This window comes from Hermetia illucens, chromosome 1 (assembly GCF_905115235.1).
Source record: "Hermetia illucens chromosome 1, iHerIll2.2.curated.20191125, whole genome shotgun sequence".
NCBI lineage: Eukaryota > Metazoa > Arthropoda > Insecta > Diptera > Stratiomyidae > Hermetia > Hermetia illucens.
The window spans coordinates 109,827,468-109,843,737 of NC_051849.1; the positions used below are offsets into that span (position 1 = coordinate 109,827,468).

Sequence of the window (16,270 nt, forward strand, 5' to 3'; positions counted from 1 at the left end):
ATGCCCGAAGAGTCACGCCTGGTCGGTTATACAGACGAAGTTGCGGCACTTGTTGCCGGACGCACTGTTGAACAGGCGCAAAGCATATTGATGCGACGGGTAAGCAGATGGATGACTGCTCACGGTTTCAACCTTGCGCTGGAAAAAACCGAAGTAGTCATCCTGACCAGAAGGAGAATCCCGACCTTGCGTCCCATATCGATCGGCGAGTTGACTATAGAATCAAAACCAGCGATTAAATACCTTGGTTTAATGCTCGACTCGAAGATGAGCTTCTTTGAGCAAATCAAAGCAGCAGCGGACAGGGCTGCAGCATGGAGTCGCGGCCTTGAGTCGGCTAATGGCAAATGTCGGGGTCCCTATATCAACTAGGAGACGTCTCCTCATGAGACCAACGCAGTACCGTTCTTCTCTATGGTGTAAGGTATGGGCTGATGCCCTTGACAAGGTGGTGCATCGTAAACGCCTCGCTCAAGTGCAGAGGCGGGGGACTTTGCGAGTGGCGTCTGCTTATCGCACCGTCTCCGAACCGGCTGTGATGGTGATTGCGGGAGTGATCCCCGTTGCCCTCCTTGCCAAGGAGCGCAAAGCTATCTATCGCCGTAAGGGCGAAAACTTAAGAGAAGTGGTTGACCGTGAAGAACGTCAACGCACCCTTAGCGAGTGGCAACTTTCTTGGCAAAATGAGCCAAGGGGCAAGTGGACTGCGCGGCTCATCGACAAATTAGACTTATGGTTGAACAGAACGCACAGTGAGATTGATTACTTCCTTACCCAACTTTTAAGTGGGCATGGAGGTTTTCAGTCTCCTTCACCTTCACAGGATTGGGAAGGCGCGATCCCCTCATTGTGTATTCTGCAATAGAGTGGCGGATGACGCTGAACACACCTTTTTCTCTTGCGAGAGGTGGGACGGCCTCCGCCAGCAGCTTTATGCAGACGCAGGGGAGCTCTCTCCAGACAACATTGTCAGAGAGATGCTGAAGAGCGCTAGCAGCTGGAATCGTATTGCGCATTATGTTCGGGCTCTTCTTACTACGAAGAAGATTGAACTCGACCAGCGGAGAGATCGGACGGTAAGGGGTTCCCTGAACTAACAACAACTCCCTTCCTCCCCTCCCCTCCCGTTGGTGAAAGGAATTCCCTGTCTCGAAGGCTCCCAAAGCCGGGAGAGCGGGAGGGCTAGCCCGAAGTAATGTGTCAAACGGTTCCATTCTAGTTCTCTGAAGACAGGGAGGTGTTTAGTTGGTAGTCCGCCAGCGTGCTGTTGCGGGAGTCCAACACTCTGTGCGTAAACGCATTCACCCACCCTACTCCCAAAAAAAAAAATGATTAGTTGGTGGTTCGCACATAGCGTTAGGTGGTCGGAGGAAATTCCGCCCTACCTCACTGTGTGGATTGCCTAACTCGTAACTAAAACGGGCAGAATGCAGGACTTCGCCGACACAAAACCGATTACTTGGTTACCAACCCTCTGTAAATGCATAACGTCCGATATTAATGGAAGGGGCAACGCGAACATCTAGACCAATAACATTTTACCCAAGGAGCAGATGGACTGCCGAGTGGAATTAAGGGGTTGCAAAGAGCAACTCATTATCGACTCAGTAGTTGTGAGACAAGCAAATAAAGGCTTTTGATAGCGTCCCGTATCACATTGAACTCAAATTAATAAAGCTTCAGTCGACCATACCACCTTGCCAATGCATTCATCTGAGAGTACCAACACCCATCCGCACATGATGACGTATTTTCCAAAAGGATTCATTGAGACCTCTTTGGTTTTGTGTGGCACTGAACCCCCTTTCTTAGCTGCTGAATAAAGCAAAAGGGCATGGTTTTACAATTAAATGTGATTTACTGATTTACTTGATTTACTAAAATGGCATCAAGTTGTATGCAAGTACTGATGACCATCTTATGGATTTTCTGCGTAACATATAGTAGATATGTTAACGTAACATATAGAGATTCGACATTTGTCTCAACATACGAATGTCGAATACGAGTCATATACTAGATATAGCATTGGTGATCTTCATAACCAAACTATGACCGAGACAGACTTCTACAGATACCTAGGAAATCTGCGAAATCTGCAGTCATGTCCGAGTTGGTGATCTGAAGGATGCTCTGCTGTCCAATTTCTTGTAGCATGTGAAGCTGACGCTGAAATCGCATCTCTCGGGGAAGAAGAATAAAGTACGAGCATTTAAAGTATCTCTATCTCCCTACTGGCATACAAATTCGGAATATTGCCCATCGAAAACCGATCTAAAAACCGTCCAGCGGCGGATACAGACTACCACCAAATTTCGAATGGATCATCCAAATTCTGCCGTGGAGAGGATAAACCTGCCTCGTAACATCGGAGGCAGAGCAACTAGCAAATACAACAAAGAGCAGACAAATACCTTCCATGAAGCTGTTTCTAAGGCAGATTGCAAGTTGATTCCACTTAACTTGAAGGATCGATTATTCAATTGGCAGGGTCACACGAAATGGTTGTTGGAAGTACCTGGTTTGCGCGGAAAGCGGTCCACAAACATACGTGGGCCCCTCCAGACGGGACCACTTTCAACCAAATTGATCACGTGTTGACCGCACGCCGCCACCTCTCAGCCTTGATGAATATCAGAACATATAGGGGGGCTAATATAGACTCCGATCACTATCTCGTTGGCATGGTGCTCCGAGCTCGAATAACAATACCACCTAGAATCCTCTCTGACAATCAGGTGAAAGCGAACACTGAAGTCATCCGCAACACAGTCCTCCGCGACACCTATAAGAGGGAAATGGATGCCGCAATAACTGCAGTCAACAAGGGACCTGGAGATGAAGCATCAACAAATGATCTTCACAATCTCCTGAAGAACGCTATCATGCATACAGCCACAAACATACTTGGTCCCAGCCGCAAAAGGAGTCGCAACGGCTGGTTTGACGATGAATGTAAGCTAGCAACAGAACGGAAGAATGCCGCATACCCGAGTAATGTTGCATTCTCAAAGAGCGCGGGCACGCGCAGATACTTATCACGAACTCCGTCGAGTGGAGAAGCGACTTCACAGACGGAAAAAGGAAGCCTGGGAGAACCAACAAGTCTGTGGACTAGAAAAATACAGGGAGCAACCGCACCAGGCGCGGAAGTTTTACCAAGAAGTCAGCAGGATGAAGCCTTATACACCTCGATGCTTATCCTGCCGAGACAAAGAGGGAAATCTGATTTCCGACAGAATAGGCATGGGTTGAGTACTTTGATGAGCTACTGAACAACCAGAACATCGGCGAGTTGGAGGTCCCGCCAACTGAAGACGACGGACAAATACTGCCACCACCAAGTTTAGGAGAAACAGTCTGTGCAATTCATCAGGTAAAAAATCATAAGTCGCCAGAAGCCGATGGAATTACAGCCGAATTGGTTAAATATGGAGGCGACCAGTGACACCAAGTGGTTCATCAACTTGTGCTCAAGGTATGGGACAGCGAATCAATGCCTGACGATTGGCAACGAGGCATTATCTGCATCATACATTAAAAGGGAGATATCACACAGTGCAGCAATTATAGAGGTATCACGTTGCTATAAGATATTCTCCGCTATCTTGCTAGGCCGGATAGCCCCATACGCCCAGAACATCATTGGCCCATACCAAAGAGGCTGACCAATGTGCGCGGCCAGATAAAAGCAGCAGGATCACTCTCAAGACCATCGACATCAACAACGGTCTACGACAAGGGGATGCCCTATCATGCGTCCTCTTTAGCCTGGCCCTCGAGAAAGTGATCCGTGATGCTAGGGTAAATGCAAGAGGTACGATCCTCTTTAAGTCCACCCAACTACTGGCCTAGGCTGATGATATCGACATCATGGGAAGAAACACCCGAAACATACAAACTGCCTTCATCCAGATCGAGCAGGCGGCGCGAGATCTTGGGCTGCACAGCAAAGACGGCAAGGCAAAATATATGGTGGCAACGTCAGCACCGAAGACGAACCAACCAACAACATCAAACCGCACTGGTCAAACAGGAAGAATAAGGATAGGAGAATACAACTTTGAGGCCGTTGATAACTTCTCCTATCTAGGTTCGAAAATCACAACCGATAACAGCTACGATGATGAAATTCGCTCACGCTTGTTGTCAGCCAACAGAGCCTATTTCAGCTTACAAAGACTATTTTGCTCGAAATGTCTCACCATAGGATCAAAGCTGTTACTGTACAAGACAATGATCTTGCCAGTCCTCATGTATTCCTTGGAGACTTGGGTCCTTAGCAAGAAGAATTGCGAACTCTTGGCCGCGTTCGAGAGAAGAATTCTCCGAAGAATTTTTGGCCCCCTACATGAGGATGGACGATTCCGTAGCCTACACAATGACGAAATCTATGAGCGATACCATGACCGTCCGGTTGTGGATAAAATAGGCTCAATAGGTTACGGTGGGCGGGTCACTTAATCCGTATGGATGAGGATGATTCCACCCAGAAAGTCTATAAGGGCAATATCTATAGTAGAACAAGAAGACGAGGCAGACCCTGCTTAAAATGTAGCGATGGCGTAGGTCAGGACGCCAGACAGCTTTTAGGGATATCGAATTGGTGGACGCAAAACCGGGATGTCTAGAGTTCCTTATTAAGGCAGGCCTAGACCGGATACCGGTTGTTGCGCCGTTGATGATGATAATATATTCAGAGGTATAGTATCGAGATCCCCCATGACTTCCCTAGGTGTCCTGAGTCTCTCACTTAATTTGGTTCAAATCGTGCATAAATACACCATTCTGCAGACCTGGTCGATGTAGCGGGAAATTCCCGACGGATTTTCCACTAACCTAACACACGTCATCACCACCAAAGCCCTGTGTATTCTAACTAGGTAAGATCGTCCGAGCCTAACTGCTAGACACAGTGATAGCGCCAGATAAAATCCGACATCTGCCGAGATTGTAACAATTCAGAAATAATAGAGCCCTTTGGAGCAAACTAAATAAAAGATTTTGTAGAACATAGGAAACAAGTCTAGGAGAACTGCAGTATCTATTTCAAAGAATTTGGAGAACATCATCCTCCAACCGTTCGAAATTTTCTTCACGGAGAGGGATATAGAGCCGATATTCAGCGGAAGAAGCCACCGGTTTTCCAAAGAAATATTAACCAAGTCTAAAATCGAGAGCTCGGTACTTCAGCTTTGAAATGTTGTTTGTATTACTTATGCAAGAATATGTGAGTACACTACTGCTTTATTTGTACGCCTCGAGTGCATACGTTTTTAGTATGTGAAACTATTCACCTTGTTGTATATGAATATTCAATGTCTTGGCTTACAAATACTTTACACAAAAGGGACAACTTTGACCTATTATAACTTCGTCAGTAATAGTAGGAATTTAATTAAGCCTAGTAGTATCAGGCATTATAAAGTATCGCAGCACAATGTAGTTTAATCACTCAACTAGCGCTTCAATTTCTTGGAGTAGGTCCTTCAAAAGAGAACAGATTGGTGTCCACGCACTTTAAATAGAACACTACCTTTAGTCATTATTGTTGGCGCTTTAACCAAAACGCTAATGAAATGAGATAAGCTGGGCTGCTGAAATAATCAACAGTCTAAATACTAATTTCCCAATTCAAGATTTGATGACTTACATTGGAAACGTGCAACAATTAAACGATTCTATACTTATGCAAAAGTGAAAAATATGAAGCAATGATATCTAAATTTACTTTTAGAAAAAATGAAAGGAATAAAATTATGATATTAGCAAGTTATTTATATAAAAAATGGAATTAGACAATTTACATGTGGAAAAAGTGGAATAACGATACATTGGAGTTTACTGGAATGTTAGAATTGCTATAATTGCAATGCATGACCAAATTTTATGATTATAGAAGACATTTAAGAGTTGTAAAATCCTATTAATTCTAGTGAAATACTATGATTTACCTTATTTGAGCAGATATTGAATGAATGAACCGAGTTTAACATGGTTTTGTTTTGCAAAGCACCTTTAAAACGACTACAATATGCTCAAGAGTTTGTTAATAAGATAGTAGAGTTCTGAAAAAACCGTTATCTTTGCGACTCGTCGAAACTCAATATTTTCGATTTCAATGGCCCAGAGAAGAGGCAGTTCCTTAGATGAGCCACCAGTAACACATAGGGGTGGCAGTATCATGAGGTGAGGTGCTATGGGGTCGAAATGGCCAAGGGGTCTGTATGTTATAGAAGAAAACCTCACTAAATTAGACTACCTTGACAAGCCAAAGCAGCACATACCAGCTACGGTCACTATATTGAACTTGCCATCTGATATCATACTAGCTTATCATCCAAAACAAACAGCCATGGTCATTAAGGAATGGCTCCTCCATAATGTCAAAAAAGAACTCTTCTCCAACTAGCTCAGAGTCTGGATTTTAATCCTGTAGGACACTTGCAGGCACACGTCGAGAAAGACTTACGTAAAAGAGAAGGAGAAAGCAACAAAAAGCGAACTAAAGAATCGCATATAGGACAGCTCTCTACACCAATTTACACATTTTTCATGTTTTATCACATACTTTTGTGCAAAATAAATAATAACGATAGAAAACGCTCATCAAAAATTATTATTATTCCTTAAACAATATCTTCTAACTTTCGAGATATTTGACTTCCAAGTGTATTGCAGTAACTAGCCAAGATTATGTGTGGTTAAACGATGAACGGTAAGTTCGAACATCTCCACAGCATATGCGAGTATCAAAAATGCGAGGAGAATACATATCAGGTTAAATTATTTTAATAACTAAACACACAAATGCACGTAATATTCAATACAGATTCATTTAGCATCAAATAAACATGAAATGCAACTATCAATTGAATAAAAACCAAGTACAACTCCCTGTTTGACATTGTAAAAACAAATATTATTTCCTTTTCCTGGTTTCCGTCCCCAATCTTCAATTTATTTAAATAGGACATGCACTTAGTCGCTCCACATATAAAAAAGTCGACGGAGACGAGAAAATTGACCCTCGGGGTATGAGAGGTTTTGTATTTTCCTTATGCAAGGCGACTTTCAGTGCACTTCCATTTGAACACAGCTAACAATTCAAAATGTTTCAAAACTCCAAGGTGTATATATACATGTATGTATGACACAACTATTATGCCCATCCTAAACAAACAGCCAATGCCAATTACCGCTTGTCGGTGCGTACATAGAAAGGTTGATATTTTTAAGGTTTTGTGTAAACACAAAACCTTTTTGTGTTTGTGTAAACACAAGACCTTATTAAAATCGGTTTACTGTCTGTCTCTCTGTCCGTCTGTCTGTCTGTCTGTCTGACTATCTGTCTGTCCGTTACACGCATTTTTCTCGGAGACGGTTACAGCGATTGACACCAAATTTGGTAAAAAGGTGGGAACTGTGAACGCTCACGCATACAGTGAGTTGCATCCCTTTACGTTGAATTTAAGGGGGGTCCCCATACATGCAAAAGGGGGGTGCAAAATTTCATCATTAGATATAGTCGTGTCAAATTAAAGGTCTCGGTTAGTACTTTTCGAAGCCGGTCTTAGTTTTGACATTTGTTGGAAAGGTGGAGAGTGCGCGGGGTTGAAAGTGATCATTCCTTTAAGGGGGCCATTCTTAGAAACTACCAAACCGAAAAATCTCAAAAAAAAATCAGGAGGCTGCCACTATATGGTGCCTGGGCTCCGAAATACCTTCTATACTGATATCTGTACAAATAAAGTTAATAATAGTATATTACTATAATTTTTAGTAATTGGCTGGAAAACCCCCCTTAAGTTCATGTTACCACCAGCAGTAATATAGGGTATAACATAACAGCATGATCTCACCAAGTTTGGTGGAAATCGCACTATTACTAACTAAGTTACAATACGTCAAAGTTGTCGCTTCCTTGCAAATTCAAGACTATGAATGTCAATATCATCCGAAAGTGGATATTCTCACATAATATATGCATATATTACCTGCTACGTACTAAGAAATACACAAAACCTTTCGTACCTGAAGCGTCCAGCTTCCGGTTTCCCGACTTGTTTTCATTTCAATTAATTGTGTGCATGTGAATATTTCCGCTTTATTTCGTACGCAAAAGCGAATATAACTTGCACTGAGTACACATATATATGATATATTTACCTAAACATATAAATGTGTACAAATCACTCAACAAGGTGGATTAATACTAAATGTCAAACATTTACGATATTTAAATAATTTGACTCAAGTAAGACATGTGAACGCTGTCTCAAATTTAAACGATCAAGATATAAACAGTTTGGAAAACGTCCGCTTCCCTTTTATCTAATTAACTGACCCGGATCCAATTGGACTGTTACACATCAGTACGCGTTGATAGACAATGTTTGTTTAGACTGAGCATAAAGTTTATGCCTTCAATATGTACATACAGTGTCTCAGAAAAGTCTATCTGCTTACCTTAGAGGGTTTTCACAATTAAATAAGAAAGACAATGTTAAGCTCATGTCCTCAGTTTGGTGTTTTTGTTGTTGTTATAAAGAAAAAACAAAAACGGAAAATAAACGCCAGCATTGCACACCAAAAATGTATTCGTCTCTATGCATTTTCTCTTGAAATTTCACAAGATAACGGCATTGCTCTGTAATCTACTTTTGTTCTTAACAATAGCTTGTAACCGACTTGGCATGAATTTACGAGATTTTCGGTTATATCTCTTTAAATGGTTCTCCATTATTCCTGCAGAGCAATCCGTAAGTCATTTTTGTATGAAATATATCTGTCCCAGATTTTATTTTCCGACGTGTTCCGGAAGTTCTGGCTTTGTAGTCCATCGAAAATTTGCAAGTCGTTCGCTCCATTAGCGCTCATATAACCCCATACCAGCAATGATCCTCCGTGTTTTACAGTAGCAATTGAATTCTTTTCGACTATTTCACCATTTTTTTCCTTCATGTTTTCATTTTATAGTCTTATTTTAATATATTGAATTTTATCCCAAAAGTTGAAGGGATGATTTCTGTACTTTTTTGTGCAAGCCGTTTTTTTTGTCAATTTTGCTGATGTACGGCATGCTGCGAGCTGTGCGCTCGTGATATCCAACTTCACGGCGAACATTCAGTTTCAATTATATATTCTTAATTATTAACTTACAACGCTTAAAATCTATCGCTCTAAGGTGTAACATTAATGCGCCACAATGCAATGCGCCTCACTACGCACCAGTGTTTTGCTAAGTACTATTTTCTGGCGGGTTGGTTACTTTGTGTTTTTGTTTTTTCTTTGGCACAATGGAGTGAAGTGCTTATTTCTCATCCTATTTCTAAAGAATATATAATGAAGAAAAATTGAGGGCATGAACTGAATATCGTCCTTTTTATTTAGTTGTGAAAATTTTCTCTCCAAGATAAGCAGATTAATACTTTTCTGACACACTGGTGTGTACATAATGAAGGCATAAACTTTATGCTCATCCTAACCAGACATTGTCTATTAATGCGTACTGATGTGTACATATATATAATAATCGCTGGCACAAGAATCCAATTGGATCAGGGTCTTGAAGTGTGTTAGAGCAAACCGCAGTGGCACACTGCAGGATTACAGTACCCTATAGGAGGCAATGTGGTCAGCATTGCGATCGCTCGAGATTATTATCCTGGTTGGCTCAGGTATTCAGTAATAGTCGACTGGTATCTTACGTCAAATCACGATACAAATCCCACTGCTAGCGGTGAGATTTGAAGCGCGACCCTCCGCACACAATATACTCACATATCTATTTAAATGGATGGCACGCATCTGAATATTTCCATATTGCGCCATGCGCAATGTGTACATGTACGTATATAAGTAAGTGCATATGTACGTATATAAGTAAGTTGAACACCTCCATCTACTGAAGAGCGGAGCGGAGCGAGTTACTACTCAAATTAATGCGGCCAGCCATTAGCAGATGGCAGTCTGAGAACCATTGGGACACAATTCATATGAAATAAAAAATTTTGAACTTCCAGATTTTGTGTCCTCACATCCCTGTGTTTCATCCAATATAAGAAGTCAGATCATTTTCGAAAAGTACTAATTGAGCCCCTGCGTTTCATCTTATGACCCTATTCTGTTGCTCCGCCTTTCGCATGTATGAGGAACACTCCTTTAAATTTAACACTAAATGATGCCACTCATTGCACATTTAACGGTTAGCAGGCCACATATTCCCACCAAATGTTGTGACGATTACCCCAGCCATTTCGGAATAAATCTCGCTAGTAAACGGACAGACAGACGGACAGCCCTGCACTGGCATGTGGTATATCCGGGTGCGTTAGCAAGGACTACACCCACAGCGATCACCAGGCAATCTTCTACGGGTGGAGTCATCGGGCAGAAGACCATCATGCCCGAAACCGAGAAAGACGTCAGGCTGGTCCGCTAAAGCTCTGGATGAGCAGACAGAGGTGTGGTTATACCAACCTAATAAAGCAGGCGCCCCTACGGAAAGAGCCGCCCATGTGGCCCAATGCATCGCCAAAGCATGTGACGCGTCCATGCCTAGGAGGTGCTCATTCCCCAGTAGAAGACCAAACTACTAATGGAATACTGAACTGACCAGCCTTCGATCAGCCTGTCAGCGAGCCAGAAGAGCGGCTCAGAGAGCGGTAGGCAGAATCGACCAAGGGTAAAAAGAGGAAGCTCGCCATACAACGGAGGAAGCGGAAATGCTTCAAGGAGCTCCGTTCGGAAGCGCACGTAAACCCGTGGAGGAGCGACTATAGAATCGTGTGGGGCGGTTATTCCCTCAGCAAGAGGGCTTCCAGACAGACAGACAGCTATAATAGATTACTCCCGATTTTTGAGAACCAGGAAGGTCTCTCAGATCGGCAGTATGGGCTCCTTAAAGCAATATCAAGCACTGATGCCATCAAAATGGTTACTGGCTTGGCCGAAGATACAATCCACGGAAAGGGGAGTACCAGAAAATATTGTATAGTAGTGACCCTGGATGTGAGAAATGCATTCAATTCGGCCAATTGGAACATAATACGGGAATCTATGGCGAAGATTGGTATTCCCGCATATCTTGCAGCTATTGTCAACAGCTATTTACAAGAACGGAAGCTTTGGTATGACACCGATGACGGACCCACCCCCCACAGGGCTCGGTACTGGGCCCACTGCTGTGGAACACCATGTACAACGATGTGCTTAATCTTTCACTTCCGGAGGTGGTGGGCTACGCCGACGATATAGTTATATTCATGCGAAGAGAAATCGAACACAAGAAACCAGAATTTTCAGAAGGCGGGGACATACTGGTCCTCAGTCAGTGGTAATGTGCGCAAGAGCCGCAAGACCGATACTGATGGGGCTGTCGCTGCGCTTTGAGTTCTGGCAGTACATACAAGTTTACTATTCTGAATAGCGAGCTGTGCAGGACAGGACATGTTGGATCTTGGATACCTAGGTAACAAGTCTCTGACGGTACGGTGTGATGGAAACCTGGTCACACGCAGAATATGACATACGCTTCTAACTATTACACATTGGAATAAGCTTCTGCCGAAAAACATAAAGGTGGGTCAAAGCTGCATGACTGCCCTTAAATTTTTCTAGTGCAAAGGCCATGGGTTCGATTTAATAGAATCTGTGGCAATGGATCAGTTAAGGGGAAAAGATCTTTTACGATGAAACTTCCATTAAACAAAAAACCAATGTCCTGATGTCAAGACGATTAGAAGCAGCCATAAACTGGGAAGAAGCTTCCCTTAATGTCAAGTGGCAGAGTCTGAATGCAATTGCGTACCGCAAAATTTATCGCTACATTTAACCGCTTCTGACAACGCTTATCAATGTATGATTGGATGATACCTGGTTTCCTACTCCAGCTGTTTTCTGAAATTAATTAATTAACACTTTTACAGTAGATTTAAAATTGTCTTTAAATTAATTTTTTTTTAAATCATTCATGTTCCTGTTCCTTCTTTGTGGAATAAACGGCGTGAAATTCTGCATATTGAAAAACTCATATTTGATTTTCGATGCGACGGTGCTGCTCGGCCAATTCATTCATCGCACCGCCTCGCTTATTGTGATTTCTAGACCTACATATATAATTGTTCATTTTGACATATTAATTTGTCCAGTCTGGAAAAGAACTACACCAGCGACTTTAGTGTACAAATATATCTATCTGAATTCGACACTACCCGCAAAATTCATTAGCACGCATATACTACATACACACATATCTATTTGGGGTCATTGATATATTCATATATAAATATTCATATATAAATATTCATATATAAATGACTAAAAAACTAAAACAAAATAATTCTTTCCGACCCCATTCACATGAATTTACTTCGTTGTAATATTGACGATTTGATATGTGACGTCATACACGTTGTAGAATGCACGAAATTCAGGAAAAATGGCAAACTTTCACCCCCTATAATAGTTGAATTTTCTCCAAACTTCTTCTATCCCATGCCAAATTTTGTACTTCTGGGATGGACATAAGGGGGCTTTCCGGCAAATTTCTGTGGAAATGTGGAAATATACTGTTATTAACTTTATTTGTGCAGATATCGGAACCTACACTATTGTGATTTTTTTCAGATTTTTTGGTTGGATAAGTTCTGAGAGCGAGAACTGTTATACTTTTTGATGATCATATTTTAAGCCCTCACTCCCCTATGTTTCACCCGATATCAAATATGGAACCAGTTTCGAAAAGTACTAATTGACCCCTTTCATTTGATACCACATGGCCACATTTTATGAAAAAAAATTGCACCCTTCTTTCACATGTATGGGGAGCCCCGCTTAAACTTAACACAAAATGAGAACAACAGATCACACGCTCTTACCAATTTTCATTTTAGTCACCTTCTGCGACAAGTGGAAAATACGAGTCCCGGCATAATGAGCAAGTAGTAACAAGTGGGGAAACCGGAAGCTCGGCGCTTCAGGCATGAAAGGTTTTGTTTGCTTCTTCCGTGAGTATATTTGAATGCATAACTATCCCATTTGTATGTAGCCCGTTATGTATACGTATTTAGCATGTCAGGCTACTCACTTTAGTGTGATATTGATATTTAGAAGCAGCAAATTTACACGGTAGAGTCGATTTTGTCCTGATGTAGCTTTGTTGGTAATAGTGCTATATTGATCAAACTTGGGGATAACATGCAGATATCGATATGGAGGGTTTTTGAGGCCTGGACACCATATAGAGGCAGCTTCATGATTTTTTTCAGATTTTTCGGTTGGGTAGTTTCTGAGAATGGGTCCGTTAAAGAAATCATCACTTTCCACCCCTCCCGCTCACCGCCTTTCTAACAAATCTCAAAACTAAGAACAGCTTCGAAAAGTACTAATCGAGACCTTTCATTTGATACCCAACATGACTATATTTGGTGAAAAAAAAATTTTACACCCCCCTTTTGCATGTATGGGGACCCCCTAAATCTCAACGTAGGAGGATACCCGTCACTGCATGTCTGGGGGTCCACAGTTCCCACCTTCTCACCAAATTTGGTGCCAATTGCCCTTTCTAAGAAAACACAAAAATGTCAACACATACATAAGTGTATAAACATTGAGGAGGTGTAAAAATTCTAGAAGACTCTAACCCGCTCCGCAATCAGCGTTAATTTCGCTAACAAAATCAACTAGTTTCGTTAGACTTGGAAAAATTGAGTCGTGAGGGAATGCGATCACAGATGGTTAATCCCCTGTTCTATTATTATTTACTCTTTTCAAAAACCGAAACGATATATTATGCACACATATTTGTATATATGGTTCACTTCCTTTTCGCGCCGCTTCCAAAACTGCGAATTTCCACACACGAAAACTATGGTTTCAAGTTCAACAATGAACTTCGCAATTATTCAGTGTGCTATGACACTAGGATGAGGCAAAAACATGGCATTTCGTTGTGCCTCCACTAGAAAACTCACTCTATTTTCCTTAAGTTTCTTCAGCCGATCATATGCTGACATTCCCTTGCGATCTCTCAACAGCACAAAAATGCGATTCAGTTGTGTGCAGGATCGTAAGAGTTTTTCAAGTAGCGCCTTTCCCATTAATCCTGCAATTGAAAGCAGCACTATAATTACAACCACTTTTAAAAAGTAGAAACAGTATTTTACCCGAACCGCCGGTAACAAAAATGTCACGCCCATGGTAATATTCACTAATGGGATTACTCATTCTGAGATCGGAAAGTAGAAACTATTTGTTGGAACTGCACTGTACGGAAAATATCTTTCAACTGGGCGCTGCCATTCGAATCTTTTCTTAAATAATCAGTTAAAAGTAAAACCCGGTTTGCATTACTAAATATTTACCAAGGAAATACGCATATTTGCATGTAAACTATTTGTGAAATTTTAATAATTAAGGAAAGAAATCAAAATTCAAATGCTCAGCCCTAAGCCCAGACTCACCTTTCATTAGAAAAAGTGTCTCATCACGTAGTATTACCGTGACTGGCCACCATTGCGCTGCAACTAGGTAATCCAGTACAATTGCAAATTCTGTTGTTAGTAGATAGCAAATCAATAATTCATCCCCTGCTTAACATAAAATGTAGGCTACGCTCCTGACTACGCACAATAGAAATGCAGTGGGTAAGCCGGTTTCCGTTGAACATCCTACTACAAGGAGTATATAAGTATCCACTGGAAAAAAATCCGTTTTCAATGGCTGCAACGAAGTTTGTAGCAACTATCGCTCTTGAATCCCCACCTAATGCCACTTCATGTGGAAGCTACAGCTACATACCCTAAGGTCTCGACAGATCCATGTACTGGATATGAAATAAAAAAGTCACCCTTGCCCTTGAATGCATAAACATTTCACATTTCACAACGAAAAAAAAATAGAAAATTGTAGCCCGTGCAACGCATACCTCAAGGCACCAGCGAATATAATAAAATATGTGAATAATGCGCTTGGGCACCTAATCTGCAAACACAATTCCTCCACAAGGAACATGACGTCACCTGATTCACACTGGCTTATGGGAGCCTATATTTCTTGGTTTGAATTGCCATTTCTTATGTATGTACATATGTAAGTGGAAAATATACAATTTTTGTCATCGTTGGACTTTGGCAATCGTAGGAACAGTCTCATTCAATGTATCCCTCATACGTATGGTTGTCATTTACCCTATATAGCGCATAGCGCGCCAACCGCGCCAAGGCATCATCGTTGGCAGTATGATGACATGTGTTTCAGCTCCTCCCAGGACTACCCGAGAAGCTTATCCTCCTCATCCACTGTTCTGTGCCATGTATTTCCTGACGAATCGACTCGGGGAGATCCCAGGCATAGATTGTATATTGCTTTCTATGTCATACAGTAAAGTTGCCGCACTATCTTTCTTTATGTGTGACCTGCGCTTCTGCCTCCTGATTAAGGGGAGAAACTACATTAGAAGCCTTTTTTTACTTACTTTTTGAAATTTGTTTAGTAAAAAGAAGTATTCGGAGTGCAATAACATTACATTAGTCATATTACGAACAACACTGGAGAATTTTTTTGAAGGGTTTGAAGGTTAAGCTAAAAATAAAAGAATTACGCGACAATATTCTGTTGAAGGTCGTAACTGAAGTTCTTCAAATACGGGACGTGTAGCGACTCTAATTTTTACCTGAAATCAAAAAATTCTAATTTTACATCACTACTTATTTTCTGAGAATATGAACCTCAATGCTGGTCAAAATAATCAAAATCTAAAATTTTGCAAGTGTTAAAAAAAGTATTTCGACTTTCAGCCTTCTTTTTCACTAATTACGAAAAAAGTCGGGAAACCGGAAGCTGGGCGCTTCAGGTATAAAAGGTTTTGTGTTTCCCTATGTGAGGAGCACAACGTAGTTGCTTATAGCATTGACCTGAGATATTGAATCGCTCAGTTCTGAGCAGGTACTGCCATTGCCAGAACTGAGCAATTTAAATATATCGAAGGGCAGGTTACCAGCCATTGCCAGAACTCAGCGATTTAAATATCTCGAGTCAATACTATCAGCCAATGGAGAGCTGGGTAATGAAATTGTTTCACGCATTAATGCAACCTGGAGGAAGTGGCATTCCCCAACTGGTGTTCTTTCTGATCGATATATCAGCACACATCTCAAATCTAAAATTTACTGCAATGTCGTCCGTCTGCCGCTGTCTATAGGTTCTGAGTGTTGGCCGACTATAAAGGATAATGAACGCGTCTTGCGGTAATGGGGACGAAGATGTT

At 41.6% G+C, this 16,270-nt stretch overlaps 1 protein-coding gene across 1 annotated transcript in view; it reads right to left on the minus strand.

Annotated features, from left to right (window-relative positions):
• The window catches only part of LOC119661626 (fatty acyl-CoA reductase 1-like), a 70,399-nt gene extending 56,105 nt beyond the window's left edge, over nt 1-14,294 (minus strand). Inside the window, exons 1-2 of the mRNA XM_038071046.1 lie at nt 14,169-14,294; nt 13,977-14,107 (exon numbers count right to left, since the gene is read on the minus strand). Coding sequence (XP_037926974.1) covers nt 13,977-14,107; nt 14,169-14,229 — 192 coding nt within the window. The 5' untranslated portion in view covers nt 14,230-14,294. The remainder of the gene's footprint in view (nt 1-13,976; nt 14,108-14,168) is intronic.
• Between the last annotated feature and the right edge of the window lie 1,976 nt (nt 14,295-16,270).